Source organism: Sorex araneus, chromosome 11 (genome assembly GCF_027595985.1).
Source record: "Sorex araneus isolate mSorAra2 chromosome 11, mSorAra2.pri, whole genome shotgun sequence".
Lineage (NCBI taxonomy): Eukaryota > Metazoa > Chordata > Mammalia > Eulipotyphla > Soricidae > Sorex > Sorex araneus.
Window position 1 is genome coordinate 37,768,406 of NC_073312.1, and position 15,195 is coordinate 37,783,600.

General features: G+C 43.9%; 1 protein-coding gene across 4 annotated transcripts in view; it reads left to right on the forward strand.

Moving 5' to 3' along the window:
• The first annotated feature begins 3,736 nt into the window (after window positions 1–3,736).
• ALOX5 (arachidonate 5-lipoxygenase) overlaps window positions 3,737–15,195 on the forward strand; it is a 48,235-nt gene continuing 36,776 nt past the window's right edge. For all 4 annotated transcript variants that reach the window (XM_004607381.2, XM_004607383.2, XM_055119396.1 and 1 more), the window contains exons 1-2: window positions 3,737–3,886; window positions 11,951–12,149. In XM_004607381.2, the coding sequence (XP_004607438.1) occupies window positions 3,737–3,886; window positions 11,951–12,149 (349 nt within the window). The remainder of the gene's footprint in view (window positions 3,887–11,950; window positions 12,150–15,195) is intronic.

The following is a 15,195-nucleotide window of genomic DNA, read 5'->3' on the forward strand; positions in this document are numbered from 1 at the left end:
CTAGGTGTCCAGTGACAGGTGAATGGATTATAAAGATATGGCATATATACAAAATGGAATACTATGCAGCTACAAGGGAAAATGAAATCATGTAACCTGGTTGGAGCTGGATGATATCAAGTTGAGTGAAGTAAGCCAGAAGAAGAAACATAAACACAGGATGACCTCACTTATCTGTGGTATATAGAATACTAGATGAGGAAATTTGATGTTGTAAAGGAGATTGGGAGTTATATAGATTACCCTTGGTCCCTGAGTTTAGGAAGGAGAGAGAGAGAAGGAAAGAAATCAAGGGGAGAAGGAAGAAGATGGGAAAGAGAAATAATGGAGAACAGGAGTCAGGTCTCTGCTTGTAATGGTGATGTGGGAGAGTGGGATAGCTACATATCCAAAGCACAGACACAGCAACACTGAAAACATGAGATCTAAGCTGCAACCACCAAAGTTTGTAATGTGCCTGTCACAGAGGCAGGAGGGGGGGGGGGTGGATGGAGTATAGGAATACTGGTAGAAGGAAGCTGACACTGGTGGGGGATTGGTGTTGAAATATTTGCCTAAAACTCAGCTATCAATAACTTTGCAAATCACAGTTCTTCAATCAAATAAAAGATATTTAAATAGAAGATAACAAAAATGGAGGCACTACATTAAAAAAAATTTTGTTAAGTTCAAATATATTACAAAAAAGTATAGTGACAAAAACAGTATAGTAAGAAACAAAAAAAAACAAAGAAAAAGAAGAAAGAGTTCAGAAATAAACTCATATACATTTATGTAAATACACACTCAACTTATTATGACAAGAGTGCCACACCAAACACTCTATGGAAAAATACCAGTCTCTTCAATTAATAATTGGAAAATTATTTACCAGCAAAAGAATTAAATTAGATCCCTTATCATATACCAAAAATCATCAATTCAAAATATATTAAAGACTTAAATGTAAGACCCAAAACTATAAAACTCTATTAGAAAAAATTGAGAATTGCCAATCACTTGGAGACATAATACCAAAACCAAAAATAAGCAAGTGGAACTATATCAAACTAAAAACAAGCACAACAACAACAACAACAATAATAAACAAAATGAGAAGGCAAACACACAACAGGAGCATTTGAAAACTACATATTTCATAAGATTTTTCTAGCAAAGGTTGTAAGGAGCTTATACAACTCAAAACAAAAAAATAAGTAAAATATAATCTGACAGTTTTAATGAACGAAGAAAATAACAGACACACCCCAAAAGAAGATATACGAATTTAAAATATGCTTATCATAATCCAAAGGCAATTGGAAAGAAGAGCAGGAGAACTGGTTTTTAGTGAGAAGCTTGTCACTAATGGGGGACATAAGCTGATCAGAGAATCGGCAGCTAGTTAGAATGAAGATAGAGGGAAGTGGTCATTCTGGACCAAGACTGGGTGCTGAAAAGAGGTAAAATGATATCCACAAAAAGAAAAAAGTGCCTGTCATGGAATCAGACTGGGGAGCGGGAGGGAAATTAGGGACAGAGGTGGAAGTGGATCCTGGTAAAGAGATTGGTTTTGGAATATGACATGTCTAAAATTCAAGTGTCAATAATTTTGTATCTTTGTAATTCACAGTGATTCAAGAAATAAAGTCTTTGAAGTGGAAAAACAACCTACAAAATAAGGTATTTGCAAATAATGTAGTTAAAGGGTATCTAACCAAAATTTCTGGACACTTACACCTCAATGATGTAAGTTAATATGATAGTTTTTGAAATAGGTCAAGGATCTCTTAGGCCCCTCGTCATTTTTATATTTTCTAAGTTCCTTACAATCATAATTCAGTCTTTCCATGAGAAATATTTTTATTTCATTTTTTAAGAAAAAGAATAGCCACTTCATCTTTAATTCTAAGAACAATTCCATAGAGATCCTTCATGCTTCTCTAGGATTTCCCGGAGCACATATGTTCGTATGTTGCCTGGCAGGGATGGGTCCCACTTTGTGCTATCTTCATTCATTCCTTCTCAACTGTGCCCAGAGCCTTCTTATCATACAATCTGATTCCCAGAAAATCCCTTAAATACCTACCAGTACCACTGAAATCTCCCCCTCTCAGAGAGCCCAGCAAGCTACCAAGAGTATCCCTCCACCATGGCAAAGCCTAGCAATCTATCTGTGGTGTATTCGATATGCCAAAAACAGTAACAAGTCTCACAATGGAGACTTTACTGGTGCCCACTCAAGCAAATCAATGAGCAACAGGATGACAGTGACAGTAACCACTGAAATCTGATCTAATCTCCACCTATGAGGTGTTACAGCAGGTAGCATCTCTGCCCACAGCAGTGGTCCTGCCAGGCACAGAGGGTAACAGGATGTGTCTCCAAGAACAGTAGAGCCAGTTGCCCAAACTGGGAAACTCGCCTCTTTGTCTGTGCTCAGGAGTGTACAGCACAGCTTTGAAACACTACCAAAGCCAGACCCAATTGGAAGGGAGGGCAATGGTGGAACTGAGGTGTTGGGGAGGCGTTGGCCAACAGAGACTTAAGTTTCAGCAGCTGGGAAGCTTCTGTCGAGTGTATCACTGTATCACCGTCATCCTGTTGCTCATGGAGTTGTTCGAGCGGGCACCAGTAACGTCTCTCATTGAGAGACTTACTGTTACTGTTTTTGGCATATCAAATATGCCACAGGTAGCTTGCCAGGCTCTGCCGTGCGGCACGATACTCTCTGTAGCTTGCCTGGCTCTCCGAGAGGGGCGGAGGAATCGAACACGGGTCGTCCATATGAAAGGCTGACACTCTACCGCTGTGCTACTGTCCAGTGTAGGAAGCGTTAAGCTGTCTTAGTTTCAGGGGCCTGGGGACACAATTCAAAAGCTCTTTACTCCACTTGTCCTAAGGTAGGCGCTCTAACCCCTGGAGACTCTTGTTGCCGGGTTCCTTTCTTCTCCCTAGGACTTCCTGCCTTGTTCTAGTCCATGAGCTTTCTGCAGACCAGCTAACTCCTCGCCCCCAAACACCCAGCTCCCTAGTAACACTTTCATTCAGTCCTTGTCTTCTCAGGAACACACTGGGACTTGGGAGATGATACAACCAGCAAGGCAGTTGCCTTGCCCTCCAACTGTTGTTCGGTCCTCAGTATACTATATGGTCCCTAGAGCACCGCCAAGAGCAATTCCTGTGTGCAGAGCCAGGAATAAATCCTGAGCATCGCTAGGTGAGCCCCTCCACCGCCTCTTTCAGGAAGCCTTCCTGACTTCCCAGATGGACTGCTCTTGCCTTGCTTGCCAGGCCAGAGGGATTCACCGCAGCACACAGACAATTCACAGGCTCCTCCTTACACTGGAAACTCTCGGAAAGCTTGAAACAAAGATGCCCTCTTTGTTTCGGAGGGATGGTGCGGGGGAGGAGGAGTGTCCTCTCCTAGAGCCTAGTCTGAGCCTGGCACCTAAGGAAGATGTGGCTAGAAAGCGGAAACCAAGAATGCACTGCTGAGAGAATAGGTGGAGAGAAAAACCGCCCTGAGGCTCCCCTCCAGCTTAAATGAGACACCCAGGTGAGAGATGCGGGAGAGGGTGATCCCTACCCTGCATAAGGGGTGAAGGTCAGCTCGCCCCGCGGCTGGGGGGCGGGGCGGGGGCGGGGCAGGGCCGAGCCGAGGGAGGAAGCGGCTTTTCTTGTGCCAGCCAAGAAAGTGGGAGGGAAGCAGTCTCCGAGAGTCTCCCAGCACGAGTGGCCCACGCCGCCAGCCACCATGCCCTCCTACACCGTGACCGTAGCCACCGGCAGCCAGTGGTTCGCCGGCACCGACGACTACATCTACCTTAGCCTCGTGGGCTCTGCGGGCTGCAGCGAGAAGCACCTGCTGGACAAGCCCTTCTACAATGATTTCGAGCGTGGAGCGGTGAGGGCTTGCGGCCGGGATGGGCTGGGGACACTGAGTCATTAGAGCCCAGACAGAGTTTTCGTCCTGGACCCCCTCTGATGGACTAGGGGCTTGGGGATTCAGCTTGGCGCTATGCATGGCAGAGCTCTTCCTCTCTGCGCGGTTTGCTTCCCATTTGACAGATAGGCATCTAGAGAGACCCCTTAACTGGTCAGGGTCTGTGGCTCGGTTTCTTGCACCCGACTTCGCAAGAATCTTTCCATAGGTCTCTGGGGAGGGGGTCCCACTAGATGGAATTTCTGGGTCCTTGCCCTCCAGAGAACCACAGTTGGCACCTGGGAGCAGCTGCAAGCTGTGGGAGGGAAGTGTAGGTCTAGGGGGATGCAGAGCATGAGTTCCATAGCTCTCTCTGTCTCCACAAGGAGCCTCAGTTTCCTCAAACGTGAAATGGAAGGATTCGTCCCATAGTCCTAGGTACGCCCTGGCCCAGATGGTGCAGTGTGGCACTAAAATCATCTCTGCCCTGGGCAGCTCATTCATAAACCAGGCCACCACAGGAACTTAATGGGAAAGAACAAGAGAACCCAAAAGATTGTTGCAAACCTGGAGGGTAGAGACTGGCTCTGACAGAGTGTACACCAACGAAAACTTCCACTGCAGTGTGTGCCACAGTGGAGGAAGAAGAAGAAGTTTCCTTCATTCCCTAGAGATGCTGGAGCTACGGAAATTCGGGGACTAGAGCAAGCCGATGTTTACTCCAGCTGGGTTATGAGGCTGCGCACAGGTCACATTATTAATGTCTTTTAATGCTGACCAGCACATGAATTCCAGCCGCAGGGCTTCTCTGGGAGCATGGCAGGACTCAATTCTCATCTCACAGAGCACTGAGTGACATGCCCAGCCCAATGGTGAGCATATAGGAAGTTCTTGGAGAGTAACAGTTCCAATGTCTGGATGTACTGCAGGTGTCTAAGAATTCTTTGTTCCCTTTTCCCATCAGCAGTTTCTTCACTAGACCCAAGAAATTCTTTTTAAAAATATTGTATTTGAGGCAACATGATTTCAATAATGGGGTTTCATATATGCAACATTCTAAGACCACACCATTCCCCAGAGCGCACATTTCCCTCCATTATCTGTGTGCCCCCCATCCATTCCCCCTCCCCATTATTCCGCCATGGTAAGTTCAATTCTGTAGACCAGTTCTCATATTCTGGATGCCAAGAAGTGGAATTGTTGAGTTGTATGGAAACTCAATCCTTAGTTTTTTAAAGAAGTGTCTGTATTGTTTTCCAAAGAGGTTGAATAGTCAAAAGTCCCAACAGGAGTGAATGGGGGCTTCTTTTTCTTGATATCCCTGCATTGTCTGATCATTATTGTTCTTGCAGCATGTGCCAGTCTCTCTGGCATGAGAGGATACTGTTATTTTGATTTGCATTTTCCTAGCAATAAGTGATGCAGAGCACTGCATTTTTTCATATACCTCTTGGACATGGTATACCATTTTTGAAAAAGTGGATTTAGACTTCTAAAACCAGTCTCCTCACCACTTAAGCAACTATTTACTTGAAATAAAATAATTGTACATAGGAGAATGGCCAGAAAATGTCAATTTTGTATGCTCAGTAGGATATCTCTTAGATAAAATTCATGCAGTGGTATTTCTATAGGACAATAGAATCTAGAGAAAACAAATTATAGTCCACTCCAGATTTCAACCTCATAATTAGCTTCATTACTACCCAGGAATCTCAGAATCTTGCTATAAGCCTGTTTTGTTTAGAATCTATAAATTCAATATGTTAAATAGGCTTGAACGCCTTTTAAGAAGACTTAAGTATAAAGTACGGCAGAGCCTGGTAAGCTAACAGCAGAGCCTGGCAAGCTACCCGTGGTGTATTCGATATGCCAAAAACAATAGCAACAAGGCAACAAGTCTCACAATGGAGATGTTACTGGTGCCGGTTTTGAGCAAATCGATGAACAATGGGATGACAGTGCTACAACAGTGCTACAGGTATAAAGTGTCAGAATAGCTCTAATTGTTTGTTTTCTCCATGAGGAACTGGTGGATGGTGGTGGTGCAGCAGGAATAATGAGTCATTCATTGGGCTGGTGACACCCTTCACCACTTCTAAAGCATATTCATGACACCCTTTACCACTTCTGAAACATATTCATTTATTTTCATTCTTCTGTGGATTCCCACAACACCTTGGGGAGGAAGACAGGGCACAAATCACTTCCACTTCCACTAAGTAGGAGAGCAGTGAGCTTGTTTACCTCTAGAAACGATACACATCTGTACATCACATGACACCCCTGGTGAACTTCCCCCCAACCTTCCCAGGTGAGCCTAATCCTCCCGCCTTCCGTGCCCCAGAAGTAACATGGTGGTATGGCTATAGTGGGGTATTGGAAGGGTGATAGTGCTGTTCTGCTCATTATTTCCCACCTTTTGTCCTGTCTTCCCTGTCCCGAGAACTCATTCAAATAACCTTGTGATTTAATACCTCAGTAACAAATCTGAAAGCAAATTTCAGTAGGATTTTGCATGTCATATTTCCATTGGGGTTGGGGGCAGAGGGCATACTGGCTCCAAAGGGCTCTCAAAAAAAAATTAGCTTTTGAGAAAGTTCCTGTTGATGGTCTTGCACAGCCCAGATTCATTTCCTCATTCTCCAGTCAGTTATGTCTTCAAGGTAAAAGCAACCTGGGAGGAAATCATTTCTGTGAAGAAAAGTACATCTCATTTTACTTGAGACAGTGTCACAACTGAGGTTAAAAACAATAGGACTACTTCTAGCAGCCAGATGTTTTTTCCATTCAGTCAATTATGCTATTGGGAGGGCATACCCCCTTGCACACTTTAACCAAATAATAGACAAGTCTATTTCTTTCTTTTCTCAATAAACTGAGCTGCAAAGTACTGGTTATTCTAGCCAGAGTTCTGCATAGAAATTTGGGGGCAGGACTGAAATTCAGAGCCCTGTGCAGATAAGATTCTCCTGTAAATCATCACAGCTTAATTTGTTTCTCACTATCATCTTGGGAAAACCAGAATGGCCCGGAGTCTAGCCCAGAACTAGTTAGTTTAGCAAGTTGATTTGTCAATTTAAAGAAATTCAAGTTGGATTGGATGACCTTAACAAATCTGAAATTTCCTGAGAAGTCTTTCTTGACCCATTTTCATTTCATGACAGCTTTTAAATATCATGGAGTGGTACTTAATATATTGTCCCTAAGTTGCAGGGGTCCTGAAAATGTTTATTAGACCCAGTTCTTCCGGTTCCTCATTTAGGGCTATTGTTTCTTTATTAATGTTTTGCTTGGTTGGTATGTCCAATGATGAGAGTGAAGTATTGAACTCTCCCCTGCCCCTACTGTGCTGTCATTGATGGATTTCCTCAAGTCTATTTGTAAATACTTTACAAACTTTGCTTCCCCGTCCTCTGGTGCATATATATTGATGAGAGTTAAAAAAATTGTCCCTAAATATATTTAATAAATGTAAACAAATCTTACTACCATATATACTTATTAAGCATATCCATATCAATTATGATGCACTTATGAAATATTTTTTCTAGAATGCCTCTGATATATTAAGATACTTCTACTGTGACCCTCACATTCTATCCCCCAGTTGTCCCTGACTTCCTTCTCCTTCTACTCCATTTTACCTACAGTGGCCCAGTGTTCCCATTTCTTTATTCTGCTCCAGTCTCTCCCTTTGGCTTTGACCCCTGTAGCCCCCATTCCTGGCTCCTTCAATCTCCCCACCACTTCCTCTTTGATTCCTCTCACTGCCCTAGTCCTTCTCTTGTTCATCCTTTACCTCCCTTGTTCTCTCTCTCTGCTCCTCAGTCTGTTCTCTCCTCCCTCTCCCCATTCTTATCTCTTTTCCTTCCAAAATGGGCAGCCCAGGCAGTACCCTGGTGCAACTTTCCTCTCTCTTTGCATATAGAGCAGTCTCTGTCTCAGCAATGTCAGGAATCTGTGAAGAGATTTTCTTAAAAGAAAATCAGACCATTTTCTTAAAATGCAGATTAAAAGATCAAATGAAAACTGGTCTACTTACCATTTCCTGAATCACTCAAAGCTTTAAACCCGTAGATCCAATAAAGAGTTGAGAGCAACAAGAGCAATCAGCAGACTGGCACTTCTGTGAAATGAAGCCAGTGAATCGCATGTTTGACTAGTCACATGTCTCTCCCCATGGAACTAAAGTTCATGATCCCAGAGCCCCCCCCACCTGACAAATCTCAGTTTCTCAATTCCCCCTCCTCCCATTTTGTCATCCCGTTGCTCAACGATTTGCTCGAGCAGGCACTAGTAACATCTCCATGTGAGACTTGTTACTGTTTTTGGCATATCGGATATGCCATGGGTAGCTTGCCAGACTCTGCCGTGTGGGAGAGATACTCTCGGTAACTTACCGGGCTCTCCGACAGGGGCGGAGGAATTGAACCCAGGTCAGCCGCATGCAAGGTAAACACCCTACCCACTGTGCTATCTCTCCAGCCTCTCCCACTCACCTCATTTGAAATCCCCCAACACCAAGACCTGCCTACTTGGTAGTATATAACCTACTTTTAGGAAGCTTTTCCATATCTTTCCACAGCTCTCTTACCTTGTAGCATTATGTGCATTCCTAAAACCTGGCTTTCCCGTTTGACATGTGGGACCCTGAGATCTTCCTTCAGGCCTTTCCCTATCCTCATACGACTCTCTGATAGTCTCTGGGTGCCAAAACCATGGTCATCAAATTTTATCCTTAAGATCTCCTGTGTTGGGTGAAACTAAGCCCCTCAGGCCTTGTTTTGCACCCCACAGCACCAGATCTGCCCTGCTTCACTTGCCAGACACCTCATCAGATGATGCCAGCCAGGCATTTTACCGAGGGAGAACCCCGGGCCCTCCACCAGACACTGCGGGAGGAGCATAGGGAAGGGGACGGATCCATTCTTCTGTGATTGCCTACTCTACATGTAGGCTAAAGAGTCACTCTCAGAGCAACTGTCCCTCTGGAAATTTACAGTCTCAGAGAGGCTTCCTTAGTATTCCTTCCCTCTTCTTTGGATCCAAGATGTCAGACTCCCTTCTCTTTGAGAGTGTCCATGGTAGGCATTCAGGATACCTCTTACGTTTATAATGGCACAGCTTAGGCCAAGAAGATTGCACATAGGACCAGAGCACAGGTTTTGCATGTGGAAGTCCCAAGTTTGATCCTGAGCTCTGCATAGTCCCTGCACAGTACCATGAGTGCCGCCCCCCCCCAAAAAAAAAGAATGGTCATCCTCATCTCACACACCCCAGTCTTCATGGCACCACACACACACACACACACACACACACACACACACACACATACACACACCTCTTTACCCCCAGCCAACTCAGAGCCATAGGAAAGCCACTTCCCCTGGAACAGCTGGCACTGGCCCAGACTGAGGCTCACCGCATGCTGACTGGCTTCCTGTGGCTCAGCCTGTACCACCTATCACTGAAATAGCTTTTGTAGTCTTTGCAACTCATGGCCCCCGTTTTACCATCCCACAAATTCCCTCCAATTTTTGAGCCAAAATGTTTGAATCAAGAAGTTTGTACTTAGAGGGGCTGAAGCAATAGCACAGTGGATAGGGCGTTTGCCTTGCACGCAACCAACCCGGGTTCGATTCCCAGCATCCCATATGGTCCCCTGAGCACCGCCAAAAGTAATTCCTGAGTGCAGAGCCAGGAGTAACCCCTGTGCATTGCCAGGTGTGACCCAAAAAGTATATATATATATAAGTTTGTACTTAGAGCTGCTCAATTTGGTATGTGTAGTCAGAGACCGACCACTATGGGATAGCCCACACTGGCTCAGAGCTGCTCACACACAGTGCAGGGCCTGCTGCCCTGTCACTCTCCCCCCAACTCTAGGAGACAAAGACAGTTGACCAGTGGTTCTGGTGGACAGATCTGGCTCTGGCCTTCGGAGAAAGGAGTATCTTTCCAGAGCATGCCATTTGGATTTAACAAAGGTCCTGTAAGCTAGGAATTACCTTCTCTTGATAGATGAAGAAGGTCTCGGTGTAAGAAATAATCTGACAAGATAAAATATAGTCTTCACTTTGGCCCTAGAATGTGAGTGTAGGGCCCTCTAGGTTGCCATGCTACCTGAGGCCAGGCTCCTTTGACCTTCACGCTTCTCCCCGAATCTCGGTGGGAGTCTTTGACTCTAGGAGAGAACTGAGGTCTCTGCAGATCCCCGGGGGAGATGGAACCCAGACTGGAACTGGGCCCTGCAAGTATTCTTCTTGGGCCATCCAATCCTTGCTTTGTTTCTCCAAATGGACTTTGGACCTCTTACCCCAAGAGAACCTTCCTGCCCTGGCCCAATCATGCTTCGACGCAGGGTCCTACTTTCTTTCTTCATTTCAGAAACTACTCAACAAGAGCTACTTCCTTCCTTTCCTCTCCCTTTCCTCTCCCAGATCCTCAGGTTACCCCATCTCTCACTGGGATCCCTGGCCAACTCTCAACCTGGAGCCCATTTGTTCCTCCCAGGACTGAGGGCTCTGTGGTACAGAGAGGTCTCTGCATGAGGACTCACTAATCATGGGTCCACCTGCAGGTTCTGCTCTTCTGGAAAAGTCAGTGGGTTCTTCTGCCCTGCAAGACAGCATTCTGGCAGTTCCCGTGTACTTGCATGCCTGTATGGGCCTGGCTCTGTGATCTTACAACAGCATCATTCCAAGGCCCCCAAACCACAGGCATAGAGGAAGGTTTCTGCTGTGACCACATCAACAACCACTGCATGCAAGCTGCAAGCTGTGCTCAAAGCCAAGAGTTTTACTGAAGATATATCTAACTTCCCATTCTTCTTATAGAGTCCACTCAAAGGTTTATTCTGGCAACTTTCAGGAAACATATTTTAATAGAGACATACCCTTGTGGTTATGTGCAGGCTGAGTATCTTTCTCCATCATGTACTTGACTGTCACAGAGAACTGCAGGTTCTTCTTGCACCCTACCCACCAAATGTCATATATTAGTGAAATCCCCTATAAAATGCCTACAAGATAGGGGCAGGAGCATCAAGTTCAAGGCTTGCTTCCCAAATGTTCTGATCTTTGGAATACCAATGCCATATCTGAGCCTGAATCCTTCCTTCCTGTTCTTCCCTGGAGAGCTGAAACACACAGATCACCCAGGCACATTGCTTGCCTGCCTGCCCATCTCCTGCAATCAGGAGCCTCCCCAACCATGCAGCTGGGTCCTGGAACCATGATGGGAGGGTGAGGAGGCAGTGCCACATGCCTGAGGTAGCATCTTTGAGCAGCAATTTCAGCCTCGCCCACCTCTATGCCACAGACATAACAAATCCTTGTCTGTGTTACAGCATCATGGCTCAGTGATCTGCAAGGGTGTAAAGGACAAATCTGTGATTTTGCTTGCATCTGAGCCTGCCTATTTTCACTTGGTTACTTGCCCCAAAGAAGGAGATAAAACAGCTGTGATGGCAAGGTCTGGATTGGAATCCATTTCTACCAAATGATCTACCAAATAACTGATGTAGGGTGCATTGAGCCTCCCTGTCTTCATCCATGGCACAGGCCAGAACTTCCCCTTCTCCCAAAGTTGCTGTGGGCACCTATGGCACTGGTAAGCAAGGCCTTTGTAACTGGGAAGAGTTGCCCTTATCATGAGGTTCATTTTGTCCCCTCTTGTCATGTAGGGGAAGATTGCCAGCCCCCGTGCTTCCCTAGTGTGAGTGGGGGACAGATGAAGAGGACCTATAGTTAGAACGTTGTAGAAATCAGGGCAGGGGGACTCCTCAGTCTCCTCTCCTTCAGCACAAACCATATGCAGACACCGAAGTTTCCTCTCCCTGCAGTTCTATTTTTTACTCGCTGTATTTTCATCTCCATCACGGCAGGGCTCAGGACCTTTCGTCACTGTCACCCAGCTCGGAGCCCAGTCTTTTTGAGGGCAGGCATTCAGCAGACATCTTGACTAAATAAACTAAGGGGTGATAAAAACAGCCCAAGAAAAATCTAGAGTCTTACTTGATCTACTTGCTTTTCTCCTTCACAGGTTGATTCTTATGATGTGACAGTGGATGAAGAATTGGGTGACATCCAGCTGATCAAGGTTGAAAAGCGCAAGTACTGGATCCATGATGACTGGTACCTGAAGTACATCACGCTGAAGACACCCTATGGAGATTACATTGAGTTTCCTTGCTATCGCTGGATCACTGGTGATGGTGAGATCATCTTGAGAGATGGAAAAGGTGAGTGGCTCTAGCCTTTTCTCCTCCCTGGCTTCTTAGAAACTAAGGGACCCATAAGCCTTCCTTCTTCAAAGAACTATATTTGTAGGGATGATACAATGCCATCATGATTGAGCACCCTGCACCTCTGGAATGGCGATCTCTTTCAGGGACTAATAAACACCAGGCTAGAAGGTGAAATAAGAAGCTCCAGGGAACATACCCAGCTATGTCCTTTCTGCAATATAGTCCACTGAGGAAGTTTATGGTCCATTTCTTTCAGAGGGCATAGGGTCCCTAGTGACCAATAGCAGGGGCCATATCCCCAGATAACTGAACAGCTTTCAGGTATCAAAGCCATAGTATTTATTTACATATTCACAGACACCAGACCCAAACTATGCATGGTTTGGGGCCCAGGGGGGCTTATACAAGGAAGGAACTAGGAAGGAAGGAATTGAACAGGAACATTCCCCAATGACAACCATGAGCAATCCAGGTAGTCATTGAGTGAATCTGTTTTGGTAAATGAACTTTTTGCTAAAAGAGAACATATATTTTCCCCTGAAGTCAAACCCTCCAAAATGCAGAGCCCGTTCTGTTGCTTTCCCATGAGGTCATACACAGTAAGAGACATGAAGCTTATCTGATGTGAAGGAGGAAAGAGAAGCAGATGACAGAGATCAGCTAAGATCTCTCTCTCTTCCTCTCTCCTGCTCTCTCTTCCCTCCTCCTTATTTCCCCTAGCCCTCCCCACCCCGCCCCCCCCACACCTCAACTCCTCCTTGCACTCAAGCTTCTTAGTGTATAACAGTCAAAGTCATGCTGAAATAAATTCTATCTTATTTCAAAGCATGGATCTCCAGCCAAATTCAAAATCTGGAATGATAAATCTTCAGATGTCATTTACCCTCCAGACTAATGAGAAGACAGCTGCACAGCGATAACATATAGTACTTCCTTTTGACAGGCTGTCTTTGATACTAGTTCTTTGTTCCTCACAAAAGATTAGCAGGGGAGGTCAAAGGAAAATGATGATTTGCTCTTGTTAGAAAGAAAACTGAAAACAAAAGAGAAAAAAAACCTTCTTTACCTGGTATTCTTAAAGACAACACCTTGGGGCTGGAGCGATAGCACATGGGTAGGGCGTTTGCCTTGCATGCAGCTGACCTGGGTTCAATTTCCAGCATCCCATATGATCCCCCCAGTACTGCCAGGAGTAATTCCTGAATGCAGAGCCAGGAGTAACCCCTGTGCATCGCCAGGTGTGACCCAAAAAAGCAAAAATAATAATAATAATAATAAAAGACAACACCCTGTTGTTTCTGACATGAAATTTGACTTAAACCAAATTGCAGGATGAGCTATCACTTGATGATAGAGCACATAATTTCCATGTGCAAAACCCTGATTTTGATCCTTAACACTGTATTAAGAAAGCAAACACACTTAACTTCTCATTCCTTCTCTTCCAACCAAAGGAAAAGAATAGAGTGGAAGAGTAGAGAGGTAGGAATGGAAGAAAAGAAGGAAAGGAAGACATAGCTTTGGTAACCCCCAAGCACCTTAAGCACTACCACCCATCCCCCATGCACTGCCAAGCTGTGCTAGGCTGATCTCGGCCAGAATGGCATATGTGTGTATAGTGTGCGCAAATAGCATGTTTATATATAATATACACAGTATGTATTATATATATATCCCATGTATATGTATATGTATTCCATATATATGTAGCACTGTCACTGACACTGTCATCCCGTTGTTCATTGATTTGCTCAAGCGGGCACCAGTAACGTCTCCATTGTGAGACTTGTTACTGTTTTGGGCATATCGAATACACCACAGGTAGCTTGCCAGGCTCTGCTGCTCCACTGAATAAAGAAAACTTAATACTGTCATTCATAAATTATTGCTAGAAAATAGGAAAAGAGGGAAGAATTCTATATATGAGTAAAGGAAAAGACTCAGAATACGAAGTTTATTTGCCAATGGAAAATGCTGGAAAGTAATTTATCTGGTAATTGTTTTACACAACTGGTTCCCAGGCGATAGGAATCTACAGAGTACCTCAAACACACTGGATCTGTGGTCTAGTTTTTGCCCTGCACTTGAAAACTTAATATAAATGAGATTATTCTCTTGTTACTCAGGTTTTTAACTGTTTCAATAGCCTTTGAAATAAATGCAGGGATGTTGTACTACAGAGATAAAGAATCATAGTGTCAGAGCACAGCAATAAAGAAGGGTAGGGGAAAAAGAGACAGGAAAAAAAGTTTCATTTCTCTCAAATCTCAGGATCTGAGGCTGCATGTATACTTTTTAATTATCTCATTGACCTGACAGTTTTCAATAACATGTTGCTTAATATTCAGATATTTGTATTTTTCCTAGCTTGAAAGGAAAAATTTTCCAAGCATGCAAGCTAGGAAAAATTCAGATATCTAAAAATTGAAAACTACATGGGTCAATGAGATAATAAAAGAAAAACAAGAATGAAGACAAACTATCAGAAAATATGTGACACAGTAGAAGCAATACTGAGGGGAAGTTGGTATATAGAGGCTTACATTAAGAAACAAATAAACAAAATCTCAAATACTCTAAACTCACATTTAAGAAACTGAAATAAATGAACAGAAAGTGACAAGAAGTGAAATCCAAAGTCAGTAGATGGAAGGATGTAATAAAATTAGAGCAGAAATAAATGAGATTAAATTAAAAGAATATAAAATATCAATGAAACTGAGTTGGTTCTTGGAAAAATAGACAATATTAACAAAATGTTAACTAGACCTACAAAAAGAAAGGAAACTTGGGTAAATGGGATCAGAAATGAAAGAAAAGAAGGTACAACAGACATCATACAAAAAATCATAAGGCTACATTGAGCAAAAGTATGTTGCTCAAAGAAATTAAAGAAATTTAAATTGGAAAAGAAATTAAATTATCACTATTTGAAGATAGCATGGATTATATAACCAGAAAACTCTAAAGGCTATGTACACTATTAGAAATCATAAATCATTATAGTAAAATAGTAAGCTAAAATATTCTGTTATATTTC